The following is a 22,127-nucleotide window of genomic DNA, read 5'->3' as shown; positions in this document are numbered from 1 at the left end:
CGAGTACTAAAAAACAGTTCACACTTGGAGCGAGTCGTGATCTTGTACTGGCTCAAGAGAGTTTTAATTCTCGATGCACAGCCTTCTTCACAGAAACTTGAGGAGAGCGAAGACAATCAGATTCTGTATTGCGGTGGCCGTGCCGCAGAGTTTCATGAAGATGAATCACCAGAGAACGAGCGCACACATCTTCGGCCTGCGCTTTTTTGTGTGAAGTACCGGTTAAAGGGAAACTGAACGCCAAAAATAAGTATGGCTTATCCGAAGGAGAATTGGGCACTGATTCTGATGAGCTATGTCTCGAGCCGATCAGAGAAGAGGAACCGTGTCAAATTTCATAAATAACACCTTCCATATTTGGAAATTGGGCTTGATGACGTGCGTACTGCTTAGCTGTCACCATGCTGTGCATGCTCAGCAGTGTAATTGAATGGAAGAAAACAATTACTTTGGTGTTTTGCAGCTCTGTTTCGTTCCCTGACGGTAACCAAATCTAGATGTAGGAATCTGTTGAGCAGGAGAGTGACACATGTCTTCCCGAGGGCTGTCCAGGCTGCAGTGGTGATGAAGAAGACACGATCATCACCCCGAGATCCATTGTAGCGAATTGGAAAACTCATGGTGAATTTGCTTCCACTCCAAGGCAATGTCGAGGTATGAAGGGTGCTTGTAATGCCTTCCAAAGTGAAGAGGAGATGAACATGGCTTTGCATAGCTGTTGTTCTACGCCAACTTACCTACTCTTGCTGGTACCGTAGTGGCATATTGCAAATTTCGTGGACGAACAACTCTAGTCACTAGTGGCTAGACTAACAGGTGAGATTTTTCAATTTGACAAACATTGTTTTTGTTTGAGAACTGACAGTGGCAGTCATTAGACTCAGTAGGTGTCTCTCTGCTGCTTCTTTCCCTTCGTCGGTAGGGTTGTGCTTGAATAGTACAAGTGCTTGAAGTAAAATAAAATAAATAGAACATAAATCTAATCAAGCATCAGTACATGTATTGCGAATTTCAACTTCAAAGCACATGAAATCACAATGATCACAAAGTTTATGGAATCAGGAGAACACCCAGTGTTCAATGAACACATACACACATGCTGTATTGCGCACACACATGTACACATGTGCGTGCACCCCCACCCCATCCCACAGACACGCGCATGCAGCGCGCACATCCATGCACATGTGCGTGTACCCCCCCCCCCCACACACACACACTCCTACCCATACACCAGTGTCTGCTCTAGGATTGTAGTACAGCCGGGTACACGTGTACCTGGCGCAACCTTTTCAATCGGGTCGCAGCCGGGTACACATGTATTCGACGCGCGCTTCTGCATGATCTGTCACACATACAAGCCATGTAGTCAGTCCTTTCAAAAATCGAACGTGTAGTGTAGCAATTGGGTCAAAGATGGCCCGGTACTATATTTTCAACAGCGTCCAAGCGCCGCCCAACCGGGTCGATTACCCGGCTCACCCGGCTCTGGAGCAGACACTGATACACATGTGCGTGTACCCCCCCCCACAGGCACGTGTGCACAGACGGATACACAAACACACACGCAGGAACACACACACAAGATACGTGTAAGTGTACATGGTCTTCCTGGTGCAGATGCTGGGCCAGCACAATGGAAAATACCTCCATCAAGATGCTTGATCAAGTGTTGTGATAATGGCACTGTTTGTTTGTTTTTACAAAGAAGTGTGGGAAGGATTACAATGCGATATAATTTCATAATTGTTCTTTGCCTTGTACTGTGCAGACCAGAATGCTTCGCTATCAACTCCTGGCTTTCCATCGGCATGGTGTTCAGCTGCAGCGGCATCTGGTCCGGGGAGTTGCTGGATGGCTGCACTGACACAGGATGGGTTTGCGTTGGCAATGCGATACGGCAGTCATCCCACATCATGAGCTACATGTTTATGTAATTTATATTGTCGCTCGTCCAGCAACGTCAAGGCTCTGCATGTAAACACAGGAGAACACCATAATACTACTCAGGGGATAATATTACAATTTTGGATTATCAATTTCGTGACATTTATGAGCAAGTTCCTGTTTAAACTATGCCGTGATATTGATTGCTATCTGCTCACAAAGTACCTTGTATTGTAACAATACTCTGCCTAATCACCACCCTCCGCCAATTATTAGATTCACACAATATTCACAATGTATGCAACACGATGCTGTCTATTGACACTACTTCGAACTGAAATGCTCACTACTCTTCTCCCGTTTTCATCTCCCTCTACCTTATGAATACTCTACATTACTGGTTTTGTTCAGGAGGTCGCACATGTCACTGACATGCATCCTCGTTTCGTGTTACATGTAGCTGTGACTTTCGTTAGGGTTCACACTTTAAAGTCACAGGCTTTGTCACAGGCTTTGTCTTCACCTTCTTTCGCGCCTGTTGATGGAGTTCTTGGCATGCCAGTGTTATAAGCTAGACGTTTTCACTGTAGTAGTGAGTTGGCTAGAGTAGGCTGTAGTACTTACGAGTTCGGAGAAAGGTTTCAAGCAATTGCGGCTTGGAGCCAGAGTTTTCTAACAGAGTTCTCTTCATAGTCGCGAGCTGGTCCTTTGTGTGGTTTGGGTGTGTGCCGAGGCAGGAGCACGCCTCTACAGAACATATTGGTAGCAGAGGATGGTTAATTAAGTCGAGTCGACCTCGTAAGTGCTGAACGTTCCACCTAAGCGCGGCTATGGAGTCTCCAGTCAAAGAGGACAAGGAGGAAGACAGCCATGCCGCGGAGGACGGGACTGCCAGCACCGAGGAAGCAAACCACCGAGAAGAACCAGCGGCAGTAGAGAACAAGCGCGAGAAGCTTAGCGAGCTGCTTAGAGAAAAGATGGTGGCTAAAAAACACTTCACCAACGCGCGGCGGACACTTCTCGTGCGCTCCATGAATGGCGGAGTGCGAGGAGAGCAAGCTAACGACGAGCTAGCGGAGCTAAGCTCACATTATGACAACGCCACCAGTGCTATCATGAACCTCGTTAGTCTGTACAGCTCAACCAACGAAGAGAAGCGTATGGAAGTAACGCTGCGGGAAGCGGAATTGCTCGAGGAACAATTCACCACCACAACCGAGAGCATTTTGGAGGACGTACGTGGGCAGGTACGCAGTTACGAGGAGGAAACTGACTACCTGGGCGTCTCACAGCGGCCCCACCCAGTCCAGGCTCGACGCGAACTAGCTTCGGAGGTCGGGTACGGATACAGCGGACCTGCCGCAAGCACTATGCCCAGTTGGGCTGGAGCCCGGAGCTACCTGCACGCGCACGGCAGAAGTTCAGTTGAGGCCTCGGAGTCTACTGCTGCACGTGGACTAGCGTACGACTACGGCTACCATGGCTACACGTACGAGCCGACGAGCCGGTCAGCCGGCGTAGAGCAAGTAACAGTTGCAGACCAGCACCGGGGAACGGAGTACGGTCTTGCTGAAGTCAGCGAAGACAAGTACAAGGCGGTCAGCGAAAGCGGACCGAAAGTCACCATGGGCATGGATGAGTTGCGACCAGAGACGCCGTTGGTCCGCAGAGCGCTCACTCCGTCTACATGGTCTAAGACCCAGGTCAGCGCGAGCAGAGCGGCAAGCGGCTCGCCTTTGTCCGCGGCTGCGGCGCAGGTTGGAGGGAGCGGCGCGCCAGCTGCTGCCGCTTTCGAGTCTGGCGCCACCGGGCACTTGGACAGCGCGAACAGAGCGACAAGCGGTCCGCCTTTGTCCGCGGCTGTTCCCCAGATGAGCGCGAGCGGCGCACCACATGCGTCAGATCCAGAGTCTGCACCAGTGCCTGCAACGCTATTCAGCGCAACCGGCAGGCCGCCTGGATCCGAGCCTGCAACGCTATTCAGCGCAATCGGCAGGCCGCCTGGATCCGAGCCTGCAACGCTATTCAGCGCAACCGGCAGGCCGCCTGGATCCGAGCCTGCAACGCTATTCAGCGCAATTGGCAGGCCGCCTGGATCCGGGCCTGTGCACGCGTCGGAAATTCAGACCAGCGCGGACAGCGCACAGCCTGTGACCTCTGCGCTAGCTGCAGGATCAGCGCCTTGGGGATTTCTACCTGTGTCACCCGCTGAAACGTTAGCACTCCAGATTGCCAGCGCCAACAGCGCAAACGGAATGAGGCCAGAGATGCCTGCATCCCAGCAGATAGTCAGCGGAAGCAGCGCAATCGACAGACTGCCTGGATCATCCGTACCTGCAACGCTATTCAGCGCAATTGGCAGGCCGCCTGGATCCGCTTCTGCCACGCTATTCCAGCAATCCGTTGACACCCGTCACACCACTACTCAGTCGCCAGTAATTACATCTGCGTCTCGGCAGTGGGCTGGCGCCAGTGGTGTGGCCGGCATGCACACTGTGCCAGCAGCAAGTCTGTGGAGCCCGCCCGCTCCACAGGCCATGGGTTTGCAACCAGCAGGGTCGACTGCCGCACCAGTACCGGTGCCATCAGTAGCACCAGGCCAAACACGGCATCAGCAGTCATCGGACGAGATATTCCGGCGGCTGAAACCCATACAAATTCCAACGTTTACAGGCAACAAGAGAGCCTATCGTGCCTGGAGAGCAGCCTTCATGGCTTGTGTTGGGCAGACGAGCTCAAGTCCGGAGGTGAAGCTCCTGCACCTGAAGCAGTATTTAGGTGGAGAGGCATTGGTCGCCATCGAGAGCCTAGGTTACTCGGCCCATGCCTACGAAGCCGCCGTAAACCGTTTAGATAGGAAATTTGGTGGCAAGCAGAGACAGACAAACCTCCAATTTGAGGAAATAGAGTCGTTCCCCGCCCTCCGGACAGGCCGGCCTGGAGACCTGCAGAGATTCGCCGATTTGCTGGATGTGCTGATAGTGAACATGGTGGATGCAGGCAAGGAATATGAGCTGGGCGATGGTCTTCTGTTCCGACAGCTGCAAAACAAGCTGCCGATGGCCATGCTGACCCAGTTTAACCGTTGGCGTCACAACAACACGAAACCCAGCAGTGTACCAACGCTATTGGAATGGGTGACTCTCGAGGCAGAATTCGCTACTGGAGCAGCGGAGATGGCCCACGGAGTCAGTTCTGTGGATGGTCATCATGCAGCGGCGGTGCCGACTAAACCAGCCCCTGCAAGAAGTCGACCAACGTTCGGTGGCAGTTCCGGAGCCCACGCGTCGTCATTTCTGGTCTCTGGTCAGAGCGCTGCCAAAATCCAGTGTGCAGTATGTGATGCGCCTCATCACACATGGAGTTGTGACATCTTCAAGAGCGAGTCGCCCAGCAGGCGGTGGGAAACAGCAAAGAAGAAAGGCCTCTGCTATAGGTGCCTTGGCACTGGACATCGAGGGACATCCTGTACCAGAAACAGGAAGTGCGGTGTCAGTGGCTGCAGTCAGACACATCACCAGCTGCTTCATGATCGTCAACCGCAGCAGAAACGGAACCTGTCTGAAGCAGCCATGAGCAGTGATGTAGCATCGTCAAGCGCTCCCACAGCTTCAATCAGCACAAGAGGGGCAACAACACCTGCAATAGAGCCAGCCTCTATTAATTGCTCCATCCAAGCATGCAACATCACGGAAGGGGAGCCGGATCTGGGAGAAGATCGGCCACGTGGAGTACCTTCGGTCTCGTTACGCATCCTCCCGGTGTCGCTTGTGCATGAAGGAGTACGGATACGGGTTAACGCTATGTTGGACGATTGCAGCACTACCACCTACATAACCACTGCAGCTGCCGGCCAGTTGAGGGTGGCAGGAAGACCGCAGCAGGCATCAGTTTCTCTTCTGAGCGGGTTGACGGAAACATTCGTCACGACGCCGGTCAACATCACAGTGGAAAGCGCTGACGGAACATTCCAGTCCAAATTAACGGCGCTAACTATTGAAAGCATCGCAAGCAACTTGAAGGCTGTTGACTGGGCGAATGCGGCAGCGCAATGGGACCACCTGCGAGATGTTCCCTTCACGGCTCTCACCGAGGAATCAGTGGACCTTCTAATTGGCAGTGATCATAGTGAATTGCATTCTTGCTGGGAGGAAGTCAATGGCAAGCCGGGAGAACCGCTAGCTCGCAGAACGCCATTAGGTTGGACATGTATCGGAGCAGTATTAAACAATGATGATCGACCAACCCGCGCCAACAGCACCTACTGTAGCGTACAGCTGAACCGGCAACGGGAAGTTGATCAAGGCGGTATCAGCCCTGAGCCCTCCTGGCACATGAAGGACCGCAGTGTGAAGCCTGAAGTTGAGCAGTCAATGCGGCAACTCGACGGGGCTGGGAACGAGATTCACCTTCAATGGAATGGCCAGAAATCAAAACTGCCCGACAATTACAGCATGGTATTCAGCGACTGCGTAGAGCCGGGCCCTTGGCTGCAGCGAGAGATACTGGAAGTGCTGCTCGGATTCCGGCGCAACTCGGTAACCATCGTTTGTGATATTCGGGAGATGTACCTTCAGATTCGAAATCACTCCGAGGACCAACCGTACTTGCGTTTCTTGTGGCGACCACCGGAGAGAAATACTCAACCAGACGTTCTTCATCCCGACACGCCACGAGGGCACTGGCCGTTGGGAAGAATTACGGCAGTCTTTCCTGGTCCAGATGGACATGTACGAGTGGCTAAGGTGCTTGTGGGCGGCAAGGAGAAGTCACGCCCTATCACGCGACTATGTCCGCTTGGCTTGTGCTAAAGCCCCTGGTGTCACATTGGCTAGGTGACAACAACCAGCCGGAGGCGTTTGTGAAACTGATTTCAAGGAAAGTTTGATTCACTATTTCTTGAATGTGTTCACATTGTTCATTTGCTGTATTTCTTCAACAGCTTTTCGGAATAATGCTTTTGTCGCATTGGAAATTTGTTTGTTGAGTTGCGATATGCTTTTCGATGTTACTTTTCAACATATCGGGAAGGGGAGAATGTTCAGGAGGTCGCACATGTCACTGACATGCATCCTCGTTTCGTGTTACATGTAGCTGTGACTTTCGTTAGGGTTCACACTTTAAAGTCACAGGCTTTGTCACAGGCTTTGTCTTCACCTTCTTTCGCGCCTGTTGATGGAGTTCTTGGCATGCCAGTGTTATAAGCTAGACGTTTTCACTGTAGTAGTGAGTTGGCTAGAGTAGGCTGTAGTACTTACGAGTTCGGAGAAAGGTTTCAAGCAATTGCGGCTTGGAGCCAGAGTTTTCTAACAGAGTTCTCTTCATAGTCGCGAGCTGGTCCTTTGTGTGGTTTGGGTGTGTGCCGAGGCAGGAGCACGCCTCTACAGAACAGGTTTCGTTTCTACCCTTTCCATTGCTGCCAGCTCCCAGTCTTTTTCAATGCACAGCACCACCTTGACATTTTTGTGATTTGATGTACACATACTTTGAAGTTGAAATTCGAAATATATGATCAGATTTTTGTTCCACATTTTCTATTTATTTTTACTTCAAGCACAACCCTACCGACGAAGGGAAAGAAGCAGCAGAGAGACACCTACTGAGTCTAATGACTGCCACTGTCAGTTCTCAAACAAAAACAATGTTTGTCAAATTGAAAAATCTCACCTGTTAGTCTAGCCACTAGTGACTAGAGTTGTTCGTCCACGAAATTTGCAATATGCCACTACGGTACCAGCAAGAGTAGGTAAGTTGGCGTAGAACAACAGCTATGCAAAGCCATGTTCATCTCCTCTTCACTTTGGAAGGCATTACAAGCACCCTTCATACCTCGACATTGCCTTGGAGTGGAAGCAAATTCACCATGAGTTTTCCAATTCGCTACAATGGATCTCGGGGTGATGATCGTGTCTTCTTCATCACCACTGCAGCCTGGACAGCCCTCGGGAAGACATGTGTCACTCTCCTGCTCAACAGATTCCTACATCTAGATTTGGTTACCGTCAGGGAACGAAACAGAGCTGCAAAACACCAAAGTAATTGTTTTCTTCCATTCAATTACACTGCTGAGCATGCACAGCATGGTGACAGCTAAGCAGTACGCACGTCATCTAGCCCAATTTCCAAATATGGAAGGTGTTATTTATGAAATTTGACACGGTTCCTCTTCTCTGATCGGCTCGAGACATAGCTCATCGCAATCAGTGCCCGATTCTCCTTCGGATAAGCCATACTTATTTTTGGCGTTCAGTTTCCCTTTAATTTCCCTATAACTAACTTAGTATAAGGGACACCATGACGTAGAGATCGAGTGGGGGTCGGGAGTCAATCAAGGTATTTCCCCTTCTCGCCAAATTTTGGTTTCTACTTCTGAGGCAGAGTTCTGCATGCAGGATGCAGGATGGGATCGAAGACTAGCGCCAGCTAGGGCCTAGGGCTAGGCCTATCGCGAGACTACAGACTCAGTACACATGGTACATGAGTCATGACTGTAGTCTTTACTTGTTGTGTCAGCTACATGACTGTTCAGTGTTCTGCACTACTCACTACGACTGTCGACTGCAGCCACAGGCACAGGCTACAGGTTAGCGCTATGATAAGATGACCATGATGACTATGAAGACAATATGATCACGAATCGATGACAAAATCATTGCAGAACCACTAAGTCTCTATGAGAATGAGCAGTAGATCTAGACTACACACAGACTCAGAAGTCTGTCAGAAAGGCGAATCTAGCTGCAGAGTAGTACTACTAGTAGATGTACACCTGGTAGATAGATACACGCATGCGCATGTAACTGTTTGTGTAACGGACTACTTTGATCTGCGTGCAGTGCTTCGTTGGGCTGAAGTCTTTCCGGATCTTCACTGCAGTGGCTCGAGTCTCTCGGTTCGTGGGTGTCCGCTTGCCCAAGCAGACCATACGCCTGCTGGAAAATCTCATTATTAGATGCTCCCTGTGGCTGCGATTGCTCGCTGCTTGACCCTCACCCCAACACATCACGGTAAGAACTATTCAGGGATCCCAGAGCAATGTTTCTTCTTATCTTTCCTTAACGAACTTTGCGCGGGATTTTCATTCAGCGATCGCAGTCTGCAAGCCTAGGATGCCTAGGATGTGAACAGGGGACTAAGATGATAATATAATTATTATCTCCACTAGATCAGCATGGGGGCCTGCACCATCGCAGGAGATGGACAATGCATTTTCCGTGCACCATCGCACCCGTGCTGGATGCACCTTTCCTGTGTCCTGCTAGCAATGGAAGGGAGCGTAAGAAAGGATACTTGAAGGACACCAGGCTGTGCTGACCTCCCCTACTCCCTAGATGCTCACGTCAAAAGCCGGGGAAACGGGGTGTGAACCGTGAGCGGCAATGGGCTAGGTAGATCACCCCCCCCCCCCCACCCCAAAGTGTAGGGCGCGCATGTACTAGTAAACGAACGCTGGAAGGTGATACAGTCATGTACAATCGTAGTTACTAGAATATCAGTCATAGCGTGAGTTCACTCACACTTCACTGGAAAAGAGGGGCATGGAAAAAAATGTTTTGGATAATGTGCTCCGATGCAATTATTATTTTGCTCTTATCATGCGACAAAAGCGACATGGACACTGACTCGTTCTCAAAGCCATGAGTTGGCAAGGCCATCCGTGTGACTTCGACGTCATTTTGAGAAAAGCAGACGCCTGTGAGTGCTGATAGGTGGCACCAGTGTTATGGAAAAGTATTATTGCAAGATCCGAATGTTACTGGAAGCCAGGTGTTGCTGTACAGTTCTCTTCCATGGAGGGCGCATGTGCAATTTACTCCCATGTACCGTCGTGGACATGGAAATCCAGTCGCACGTCTAGCGGCCCCAAGGCGCTGGCCAAGCAGCCGTGGGTAAACAGGACGAACGCGTACACACATTTATGCGTTGCAGCACGCTGGTCGCATTGGATCAACATGACTAGACTGTGCACTGCACGTCTGTGATTCTGTACGCGCTGAGGGCGCCGGGCCCCGGTCAATCGACTGGATTTCCATGTCCGCTACAGCACTAGGCACTGCATGCGCAGTGCTGCTCAATGAAATCCAGTCGCGTCACTCACGTTTGCGCCTTGCACCTTTCTTCCCAGCCCGGTGTTCGCTGATCTTGGGCTGCGCAACGCCCGGTGCATACTTGAGTTGCGTGACTGGATTTCATTGAGCAGCGCTGTACTTTGCCATGCATCAACATGTCGCAGGGACCAACAACGTACAAAACTTGTGAATCGTGGATCACAGTCGCTGATCATGCGCGTGCGCCGGTGCCCTTCAAGGGGGGGGGGGTCGTCCCCGGGAAAATTTTCAAAAAATGCAGCAAAATCCTGCATTTAGAGCCGAAAAAAGGGGGGGGGTTCCGGGCACCCAGGAACCCATACGGGGCACGCGCCTACTGATTGTCCCTAGTATTACCTGCCGCCCCTGCGTATGGCGTCGCAGAAGGTGATGTTGTTGATTGTGCGTGACGCACATGATGCTGACTAAACATAACTACATGCATCAGGGCACAAAGAGATGAACACAAAAATAATAGTTACTGGAAAGATGATTTCCACGATAGAACTGTAGCGTATTATTTTGATTGTATGGATTGGGTTTCGCGTAAAGGATCCCCTGGATAGGCTTGGGCAGAACGGGAGGGAATGGGGGGGGGGGGGGGGGGGTCTTGGAGTTACCTACACAATGTGTACATAATATTGCCCCTCCCCTTGGGCAGGAGATGGAAAGGGGGAGGAGACGGAAAGGGGGAGGGGGAAGGGGGGCTACATTGATACTATCTGCACACTGTTTACGTGTCAAATACTTGGGCAGAGAGTAGGGAGGGTGGGGGGGGGGGGGGGGGTATAAATGTCTTGTTCACCAAACATCTTTCTCAGGGATGCATACCTACTTCCTTGCCAAACCCGACGACATTTCCTTGACATTCATGGTGTGGCCGTGATAGACAGCCACTGCCGTTCGCCAAATGCGAGCGCTCCGAAAATATTCTTCCTTCCCACTGTTCGAATGAGTCATGTCATCATGGATTAATGGCTTGTTGTTTTTTATGTTCTGTTTGCATTTGCTACAGTTTAGTGAAGACTACCGTGAACGTGATTCAAGATGCCATCCGCTTGGGAAAGCAAAGTTTTCAAGGGACTTACCTCCACAATGATCAGCACGTTCACAGCGGATGATTTACGAAGGGAGTGTGCGTCGCAAAGCCTGATCACTCAGAGCCAAAAGACGAAGTTCGCAGCTCTCATAGGTCCGGCTTTGCAAAACGAGGCCCTGTTGGACGCCGTACAATCGGGAGACGACAGATCGTTCCATCTATTCTTGGAGTGCGTTCGCAAAGTTGGGCCCGAGGCCAACGTAAGAGCGATCCTGGAGAAACTGGACCAGATTGACAAGTATCGAGCAGCAGCGGGTGAGGTCACTTGGCTGTGCAACGAATTACACCTGTACAATGTTCTACTGTGTGAGCATTCACTTGTCACCGCGCTCCGTATAATATTACCTTTTACGACCTAAAAACGGAACTAGGAAAGGGGCGGTCGACTTACAATCGGGGTTCAACTGCCGTTAAACCGGGAAATTGAGGTTCCAAGTAGGGGGCTTCGACTTTTAACAGGGATCGACTTAAAAACGGGAAAAACGGTATGCTCTGCGCTTGGGCCGCACAGTGCTGGGGCGGCCAGTTTTCAAATTTCCTTTTTACTAAATCCCCCAAGTTCACAAGTAAATACGAATACTGTTCTTTGGTGCAAACATAGCTCCATCCAGCTACGAACGTCTTCTTCCTTTGTCATGTCTTTGCTTGAGAACGTTTACCAGTCAGAGGCATCAAAGATAATTAGCTCCTGATGTCTCCTTTCCTGAACGGATCGAGCTCAAGAGCACAAACAAACCAACAAACAGCCTTCTTGTCGAGATTTGAATTTTACTCCTAGCCTGCCTGCTCTGAGCCTGACCCGCGACCTGATTTCTGCGATCGACGTTTTTCTAGTCGGCCGTGCGCTTCATACATTTTTGTATGACGTAAAATATGCGTGAACACGCTGCGCACTGCGTTCGCTGTTATCCCTACTTTTTTGACCAATAGACCAACGCTGGAAATGCACTTGCTAACATAATCATGCTCTGGGCTCATTTTCTGTATTTGCAGAATCTGCCACTCCCGTGTCCAAAACAACAGATCCTAGCAAACAAGATCAGGCAACAGGTAAGAATTTAGATTTGATAGAACCATAATGCAATAACGACACTTGAAGATGGCATTCTGGAGTCAGAATCATGAGGCCGCCAATGTCCATATGCAGCGAGTAAAAATGGAAAATGGCCACCAAGTGGGTCCCGCGCTACCACTTTTTGGTGCTGTGATATCAATCTTGGGAAAGTCACAGTAAAAGTAATGAAGCTTTGGGACGGGCACAGCCACCTTGTGCCAAAGCATTTTTGTGCCGTACTGTAAATCTACTAATTTTCGGCCCATTCACACTTAGGCCTCCCAGGGCTAAATAAAACCCATTTTGGCCGCATCAAATTTTCGACCTGTACTACTTCCACCTGTATTCACTGTCACGCTGAACCTTGGAAAACAAAATTTCGGCCGCAGCAAATTTTCGGCCAAACATGACCAGGCCGAAAATAGCCGAAAATAAATATGCGCCGAATATTTTGTTGACTTACAGTAGCTTGATATCCATGATGAAATGATACCACAGGCCATACCACAGCTCCTTTACGAAAGACGTGAAAGCTAATTCAGCTTGTGGCGGACATTTTGTTTTTACAACTTCTCATAGGATGGTTTAACACAGTGCTCCCAATGTTTGTTTTCTAGAGGTCTGTGTTAAACCATTTGATGATAGGATTTGTGAATGTTCGTACTGCGAACGGGGGAGTCAAAATGGAATACTGATACAATCCACCCTACTGCAACAGGGAATTCTAATAAGGATCTGACACACTTCTTATCCAATCGTGCTGTTATAGGAAAAAACGATGTGTTGAAAAATGTCTGTAAGTGCGTGTCTAATCAGGGTACATTCCACTGTGGTGAATAGTTATCTTGGTTTGGATGATCCTTGGTTTACTTTATGTAGGATTTATAATTCTATAATATTATAATTGTGGATCTCCGAGAACGCATTCAAATCAATGCGACTATACATGTATCACTATTTTCATCTCATCATGGACTGGGATGGAGAGCCAAGGATAAATATATAGCAAAGAAAAAAAGGACCGAGGAACTACAAGTTACGCCATAATGGCCACTAACACCACCAGTTACTAAACAATCAGCTCATGCGATAACATTGCACGACACTTAATGTTTTCTTATCGAGTGCTGTTATCTTTCTGTCCTTTGCTTTTCTGCATTCACGTGTAGGGGAAACGGTAGCAGAGGACCCGTTTCGGTCCTCAGCGTTCTGTCGGTCTATTCAGCCATGGCTCTGCACTTTGCCAGCAAGGGACTTCCGGACAGCTGCACAGACTACTGAGCTGCTAAACATCGACCAGGTCTACCGTCTTGAAAGCATTGAAACCAAAGATGATGACCACGCACACAATTCCATGCTGCTGAAGATGATCAAGTCTGAGCTGATGGGAGGTTTCATCAAGCTGTACAAAGCTGTTAAGAAAATTTCCAAAGCGGACGACATGCTACAGCGGATGGAGGATTTGATTCCTCACGAGCTCCGATAGATTTAGCCCCCAGTACTTAGTCTGATGGCGAGCACATCTGTATCTTTATGATTCGTATACACTATTTTAGTATTTTTTGTGTGCATGGACATACTGCGATGTAGCAGTTTTCTCTCTCTCTCTCCGTCTCTCTCTCTCTCTCTCTCTCTCTCTCTCTCTCTCTCTCTCTCTCTCTCTCTCCCCATCCCTCTCTCCTTCTGCATATGTTTGAAGAGAAGAGATGTGATCAGCATAATACGCATTGTGACAACACTAAGGGGTCGTCCGTAATTATTAAACTTTTTTCACGAAACGAAATAATTTCGTTATGGGGTGGGAGGGGGTTGACCAATTTCGTTTCAGAAAACTTCGATACATGTACATGGCCATAGGAGCAGTGACACACTTGCGACTTTTGTTGTATATGCATTTATATGTCAACAATTTTTACGTTCTGAGGGGGAGGGAGGGAGGGGTTGGGTCTAAACTAAAATAATTCGTTTGGTGAAAAAAGTTCGATATTTACGGACAGCCCCTAAACGACATGTACACTGTACGAAACGAAAGAAGAAAAAACTAGCGATAGGCATCATGAGTAGTGGTGTGCACGGGTAGTCAGGTGCCCGTGCTACCCGTGAGGACCTCGGGTAGACGGGTACCGAATAGTACCCGAAAACCCGAAGTCGCAGATGACATTATGTACAGTGCACATATACAAATAATTCACGCATGTCTACCCAATGCGCAAGGGAAGGGGCCGGTGTGCATTGTGGTCTTACCATGGAAACATTACCCGATCGGGTACCCGTGCTACCCGTGGAAAACTACCCGGACCCGATACCCGAAGAAAATGCTACCCGACTCTGCCCTAATCATGAGTGCATGAGTGACTGTGTGGAATTTGTTATAATATTAAATAAACTCAGCCTTATGACTTAGTCATGCATAGGGAAACGTCTTAGCACACGAAAAAACGAGTCAGTTTTAAATCTGATGAGGCCTTACGTACCATTGCTTCTCAAATCAGTACATGGTGATAATGTGACGAAGCACAACGATGTCGATTGGTACAGTATATTGGCGGAGATTTCTAGGAATGGTCCGAAAGGCCTCATTAGATTTACAACTGGCTTCGTCCCTTCGTGTGCTAATATGACATTGTTACTGAAGTATAATATTGCATGTACATGTATTGCAATAATATATGGGTGCGAATCATCGCTTTACTCTGTTTGGGTGTTAGCCAACCACGGCAATAAAGATAAGGAGGGGTTTTATTAAAGAGAGAAACCATATGATCACCTATACATTGCCACAGAAGTAGCGACGAACTCCACCATTTGACATTAGTTAAGTTGAACTGTCCACCTCTCCACACTGCGCGCTTGGCCCACATTCACCACACCACACCATAGCGAGGAAGTATTAGTTTGTTCTTGGGTACTGAGATGTTCCATATCCTCCAGGCAGCTCTTTCGCTCATTGAGGGCTCCTCGGCGGGCGTCGATATCACTAGATAACGGAATCAACAGGAGATAAAGGAATGAGGAGGCGCGATTGCGCACATTCTGCATAGAAAAGTGGCATACCCAAGGAAGTGGACAGAGGACAGGATGAAGGATCCGGTTGTTCTTCTTCTACTTCATGTGCAGAATGAACGTAACAGTAGTGGTGCTAGATAGTGGTAGCAAGAGTATAATTATAAAGTTATTAGTGAATAAATTGAAATGTATAACCCATACTGTGGCCCCGTGACTGACAGTCTGTGGGCAGTACTGGTTTGATTTGATGTGTTGGACAGGTACAATGTACATGACTACATGACATGTAGGCCATCATGTACATATACTACTACCGTAATACTATAGTAATACTTAATCTTTGAGAACGGGATTATTCACAACACCAATACTGGCAATAGCGTGAAGCCTGACCGTGAAGTCAGAACCAAAGCAAAAGGACTAGAGGTTTTGCAGAGCGAACGTTCGCGCGAATTTTCGTTTGACGTCACCTGGTCACGAAAAGCGAAACAACGTTACTTCGTAGATTCTACGAACGTTCGCAGCTACATGACTTGTACACAGTCATGTAGCTTTGAACGCGAACGTAACGCAGGAAACGCGAACACGAGTACTAAAAGACAGTTCACACTTGCCTTGGAGCGAGTCGTGATCTTGTACTGGCTCAAGAGAGTTAATTCTCGATGCACAGCCTTCTTCACAGAAAGAGGAGAGCGAAGACAATCAGATTCTGTATTGCGGTGGCGTGGCGGCGGTGGCGCAGAGTTTCATGAAGATGAATCACCAGAGAACGAACGCACACATCTTCGGCCTGCGCTTTTTTGTGTGAAGTACCGGTTAATTTCCCTACAAGGGACACCATGACGTAGAGATCAAGTGGGGGTCGGGAGTCAATCAAGGTATTTCCCCTTCTCGCCAAATTTTGGTTTCTACTTCTGAGGCAGAGTTCTGCATGCAGGATGCAGGATGGGATCAAAGACTAGCGCCAGCTAGGGCCTAGGCCAGGGCTAGGCCTATCGAGACTACAGACTACAGAGTACAGTACACATGGTATACTCATAATAAAAATAAATAAATAAAATAATTTATTATTTTAATTTTAATTTATTAGTGTTCTGCACTACTTACTAGATCTACGACTGTCGACTGCAGCCACAGGCACAGGCTACAGTACAGTACAGGTTCGCGCTATGATAAGATGACCATGATGACTATGAAGACAGAGTATGATCACGAATCGATGACAAAATCATTGCAGAACCACTATGTCTGAGAATGAGCAGTAGATCTAGACTACACACAGACTCAGAAGTCTTTCAGAAAGGCGAATCTAGCTGCAGAGTACATCTACACCGTAGACCTACACCTGGTACACCTGGTACACGCATGTACCTGTTTGTGTAACCCACGGACTACTTTGATCTGCGTGCAGTGCTTGGTTGTGCTGAAGTCTTTCCGGATCTTCACTGCAGTGGCTCGAGTCTCTCGGTTCGTGGGTGTCCGCTTGCCCAAGCAGACCATACGCCTGCTGGAAAATCTGATTATTAGATGCTCCCTGTGGCTGCGATTGCTCGCTGCTTGACCCTCACCCCAACACATCACGGTAAGAACAATTCAGGGATCCCAGAGCAATGTTTCTTCTTATCTTTCCTGAACGAACTTTGCGCGGGATTTTCATTCAGCGATCGCAGTCTGCAAGCCTAGGATGCCTAGGATGTGAACAGGGGACCAAGATGATAATATAATTATTATTATCTCCACTAGGTCAGCATGGGGGCCTGCACCATCGCAGGAGATGGACAATGCATTTTCCGTGCACCATCGCACCCGGTGCTGGATGCACCTTTCCTGTGTCCTGCTAGCAATGGAAGGGAGCGTAAGAAAAGGATACTTGAAGGACACCAGGCTGTGCTGACCTCCCCTACTCCCTAGATGCTCACGTCAAAAGCCGGTGAAACGGGGTGTGAACCGTGAGCGGCAATGGGCTGGGTAGATCACCCCCGCCCCCACCCCAAAGTGTAGGGCGCGCATGTACTAGTAAACGAACGCTGGAAAGTGATACAGTCATGTACAGTCGTAGTTACTAGAATATCAGTCATAGCGTGAGTTCACTCACACTTCACTGGAAAAGAGGGGCATGGAAAAAAATGTTTTGGATAATGTGCTCGGATGCAATTATTATGTTGCTCTTATCATGCGACAAAAGCAACATGGACACTGACTCGTTCTCAAAGCCATGAGTTGGCAAGGCCATCCGTGTGACTTCGACGTCATTTTGAGAAAAGCAGACGCCTGTGAGTGCTGATAGGTGGCACCAGTGTTATGGAAAAGTATTATTGCAAGATCCGAATGTTACTGGAAGCCAGGTGTTGCTGTACAGTTCTCTTCCATGGAGGGCGCATGTGCAATTTACTTCCATGTACTGCCGTGGACATGGAAATCCAGTCGCACGTCTAGCGGCCCCAGGGCGCTGGCCAAGCAGCCGTGGGTAAGCAGGACGAACGCGTACGCATATTTATGCGGTGCAGCACGCTGGTTGCATTGGATCAGCATGACTAGACTGTGCACTGCAAGTCTGCATGCAACGTTCTGTACGCGCCAAGGGCGCCGGGCCCCGGTCAATCGACTGGATTTCCCGCTACAGTACTAGGCACTGCGCACTGCTCAATGAAATCCAGTCGCGTCACTCACGTTTGCGCCTTGCACCTTTCTTCCCAGCTCGGTGTTCGCTGGTCTTGGGCTGCGCAACGCCCGGCGCGTACTTGAGTGGCGCCACTGGATTTCATTGAGCCGCGCTGTACTTTGCCAAGCATCAACATGTCGCAGGGACCAAAAACACATACAAAACTTGTGAATCGTGGATCACAGTCGCTGATCAGGCGCGTGCACCGGTGCCCTTCAAGGGGGGGGGGCGTCCCCGGGAAAATTTCAAAAAATGATGCAAAATCCTGCATTTTGAGCGGAAAAAGGGGGGTTCCGGGCACCCACTGACCCAGGAACCCATACGGGGCACGCGCCTGCTGATTGTCCCTAGTATTACCTGCCACCCCTGCGCATGGCGTCGGAGAAAGTGATGTTGTTGATTGTGCGTGACGCACATGATGCTGACTAAACATAACTGCATGCATCCGGGCACAAAGAGATGAACACAAAAATAATAGAGTGGCGCTACACTCTGCGTAAGGCCATTCACAGAGCACAATGCGCTACCTTCTGCTGCTTCTCCCCCGTGATGTGCTAGTTGCGCCTTTTCTCTCTCTCTGTCCCCCCCCCCCCCTTCTGCATACTAGGTGACATAATTCGCATCTTTTTTGGCGCTACACTCTGCGCATATACTGCTCTGGTGTGGCTTCCACGGTATTCATTGTTATTACCTGACGATGGCCAAGTGCCGAAACGTAAAAAATAACGGAACTGGTTCGGATGTGATGTGCAGCGCTATGGGAATGGGTGTGTCCACCCGAATTCTTTTCACAGATGAAGCTGCAGGAAGCCTCAGCCCTTCTTCAAACAAAAATAATAGTTACTGGATGATTTCCACGATAGAACTGTAGCATATTAATTTTGATTGTATGTATTGGGTTTCGCGTAAAGGATCCCCTGGATAGGCTTGGGCAGAACGGGAGGGGATGGGGGGGGGGGGGGTCTTGGAGTTACCTACACAATGTTTACATCATGTTGCCCCCCCCCCCCCTTGGGCAGGAGAGGGAAGGGGGAAGGGGGGCTACATTGATGTAACCTGCACACTGACTGTTTGCGTGTCAAATACTTGGGCAGAGAGTAGGGGGGGGGGGGGGGTATACATGCAGAGAGTAGGGGGGGGGGGGTATACATGCAGGGAGTAGGGGGGGGTATACATGCAGGGAGTAGGGGGGGTATACATGCAGGGAGTAGGGGGGGGGGGTATACATGCAGGGAGTAGGGGGGGGGGGGGTATACATGCAGGGAGTAGGGGGTGGGGGGTATACATGCAGGGAGTAGGGGGGGGGGGGGGGGGTATACATGCAGGGAGTAATTTACTTTCGGTTTTGCATATCAATTTTGCTTTGCAGAATCGAATTTGAATAGCAATTCGAAAATGTCGCATAGCAATTGTTTTTAACACTTGACAACATTGACCTTCTGCAGAGCTGACCAGAGTGCCAGCTCAGACCACAAGTACATTGTAACACCTTAGTTGCAAACCTAATCTGGTGCCAGGACGCATAGCTCAACACTTTCGAAGCTCTGTGCATCTATTTCATCCCTAAGAGACACACCCGGCATGTACACTGTGCATCACTGTGCGATGCGTATTGATTGTTCACTGTACCCTGGTACAGTGAACAATCAATACGCATCGCAGTTACTGGTTAAATTATTGCGATGCAATACTGGTTAAATTATTCCCTGACATGTCTTGTTCACCAAACATCTTTCTCAGGGATGCACTCCTACTTCCTTGCCAAACCCGACGACATTTCCTTGACATTCATGGCGTGGCCGTGATAGACGGCCACTGCCGTTCGCCAAATGCGAGAGCTCCAAAAATATTCTTCCGTCCCGCTGTTCGAATGAGTCATGTCATCATGGATTAATGGCTTGCTGTTTTTATGTTCTGTTTCAATTTGCTACAGCTTAGTGAAGACTACCGTGAACGTGATACGTGATTCAAGATGCCATCCGCTTGGGACAGCAAGTTTTCAAGGGACTTACCTCCACAATGATCAGCACGTTCACAGCGGATGATTTACGAAGGGAATGTGCGTCGCAAAGCCTGATCACTCAGAGCCAAAAGACGAAGTTCGCAGCTCTCATAGGTCCGGCTTTGCAAAACGAGGCCCTGTTGGACGCCGTACAATCGGGAGACGACAGATCGTTCCATCTATTCTTGGAGTGCGTTCGCAAAGTTGGCCGAGGCCAACGTAAGAGCGATCCTGGAGAAATGGACCAGATTGACAAGTACCAAACAGCAGCGGGTGAGGTCACTTGGCTGTGCAACGAATTACACCTGTACAATGTTCTACTGTGTGAGCATTCACTTGTCACCGCGCTCCGTATAATATTACCTTTTACGACCTAAAAACGGAACTAGGAAAGGGATGGTCGACTTACAATCGGGGTTCATCTGCCGTTAATCCGGGAAATTGAGGTTCCAAGTAGGGGGCTTCGACTTATAACAGGGATCGACTTAAAAACGGGAAAAACGGTATGCTCTGCGCTTGGGTCGCACAGTGCTTGGGCGGACAGTTTTCAAACTTCCTTTTTACTAAATCTACACGCTATACATGTACTGAAATTAATATAGAAAGAAAAAAAGGGTTTGCCGGGGGGGGGGGGGGGGGGGGGAGGTGGGAGAGGGGGCTTGTATACTAAATCGGCGGACGAAACTGTTTCGTTCTTTGTGGATGCATCAGCACAGTACAGAGAAAATGAGGCTGAACTGGATAAAACTGAAAAGGTCAATGTGTTCAATTTTTCAAAGCCAGATTTTAACCAGGCCCGAACCTACCTTGGCAAATTACTCGAACTAACAAGTCATTGAGCTCTGCGTAATGCAAACAGTGAATGCACTACCCCACGTGTCTACCGCTGTGTGTGCGTGTGTGTGTGTGTGTGTGAGCACGTACGCGTGTGTTAACTGTGTCTCATGACATCAGTTGTCACTGTGGCCGGGAGTTTCGCAGTCACCAGAACCTCACTCGCCGATCGAAGTTCTGTTCTCCGTGACTGAAACACCGTCAGTCCTTTCAGGACCTATCGTCATCTGCGGATGGGCATTATTGTGTTGTGTTTTAGTGTGTGTGAGAGACGGCAAAAAACCTGGGGTGCATTTTTAGATGAAGTAGACTGTGCATGACGTTAGATATTTGTTGCCATACTAGGTAATTTGGGTATGCCTCGCTGCCTTGTTCTAGCAGGAATGTGTGCTTCTTTTTTTCATATACTGCAGCAGCAGCACCCCAGGCCGCTGAGCCAGATGCATCTCCGATCAGTAAGCCCCCAGCAGCTCCGAGGAAACCGTGTCCTGGTACGTTAACTTTACTTGTCCACCTCATATTCTTTACCTACAGTACTACTGTAAAACCTGTGACTAACAACCACCCCTTGGGGCCAGAGAAAGCGGTCTTTAGTGACAGGTGGTCCTCATTTAGAGGTTTGCACCGCACAACCATTAATATCAATGTGAGACCGTCCGTGCCTGGCGAAGTGGTCTGTAGTAGCAGGCTGGTCGCTAGTCACGGTGGTCTGTTGCTACAGGTTTTACTGTATTGGGCGATGAAGAACGGAGCGCCGAAGAAAGACCAGCCTAAATGTTCACCAAGCACAGCATACCAATGTACACAAGGTGACTCGACTGGCATAGACTTGAAATAGAAATTTTCTAGGCTAGGAGGGCTGACCCCCCTCTTCCAGTTCTCTGGCGACCGACAGTACTGTTTTGCTCTGAGAACCAGCACTGTGTTAGGGCATTACGTCATCATTCGGGGTACTTGCATGCAGTGACGGGTCTCACTGCTAAGTCACTGCACTCATAGCATACTATACATGATGATTTTACATTCGCATGACGTCATAGAGAATGATGTCGATGCTGTGCTCAAATCTGCTTCTTATGTTTTGTTTGTGATCAGCTTTGGTAGTGCTTTCTCTGGTATGTTAACGTGGCCCAATATCATCTTCATCGCTCTCTGTGGTTCCGTCTGTCTTTCGCTCTCCCAGCCGCTCTCTCTCTCTCTCTCTCTCTCTCTCTCTCTCTCTCTCTCTCTCTCTCTCTCTCTCTCTCTCTCTCTCTCTCTCTCTCTCTCTCTCTCTCTCTCTCTCTCTCTCTCTCTCTCTCTCTCTCTCTCTCTCTCTCTCTCTCTCTCTCTCTCTCTCTCTCTCTCCTCTCTCTCTCTCTCTCTCTCTCTCTCTCTCTCTCTCTCTCTCTCTCTCTCTCTCTGAGGTACTGTATGTGGGGCTCCGTTTATTGAGGTGCGTTGAAATTTATTCTCTTTATCTTATTATTTCTTTTCTATAATTTCCCCATTATGAG

At 49.1% G+C, this 22,127-nt stretch overlaps 2 protein-coding genes across 2 annotated transcripts in view; both read left to right on the top strand.

Moving 5' to 3' along the window:
• The window catches only part of LOC135819806 (uncharacterized), a 41,828-nt gene extending 19,809 nt beyond the window's left edge, over positions 1-22,019 (top strand). Inside the window, exon 2 of the transcript XR_010553985.1 lies at positions 21,045-22,019. The gene's annotated coding sequence lies outside the window, so the exon portion shown is untranslated. The remainder of the gene's footprint in view (positions 1-21,044) is intronic.
• LOC135819805 (uncharacterized) lies at positions 8,696-13,848 on the top strand. Its single transcript, XM_065333077.1, has 4 exons — positions 8,696-8,894; positions 10,990-11,328; positions 12,067-12,123; positions 13,297-13,848. Exons 2-4 carry the CDS (start codon positions 11,022-11,024, stop codon positions 13,611-13,613), a joined length of 681 nt encoding a protein of 226 aa, XP_065189149.1. The 5' UTR covers positions 8,696-8,894; positions 10,990-11,021; the 3' UTR covers positions 13,614-13,848.
• Positions 22,020-22,127: the final 108 nt, after the last annotated feature.

This window comes from Sycon ciliatum, chromosome 6, assembly GCF_964019385.1.
Source record: "Sycon ciliatum chromosome 6, ocSycCili1.1, whole genome shotgun sequence".
Lineage (NCBI taxonomy): Eukaryota > Metazoa > Porifera > Calcarea > Leucosolenida > Sycettidae > Sycon > Sycon ciliatum.
The sequence above is the reverse complement of the archived record's forward strand: the minus strand, read 5'-3'. Positions and strand labels throughout refer to the sequence as shown.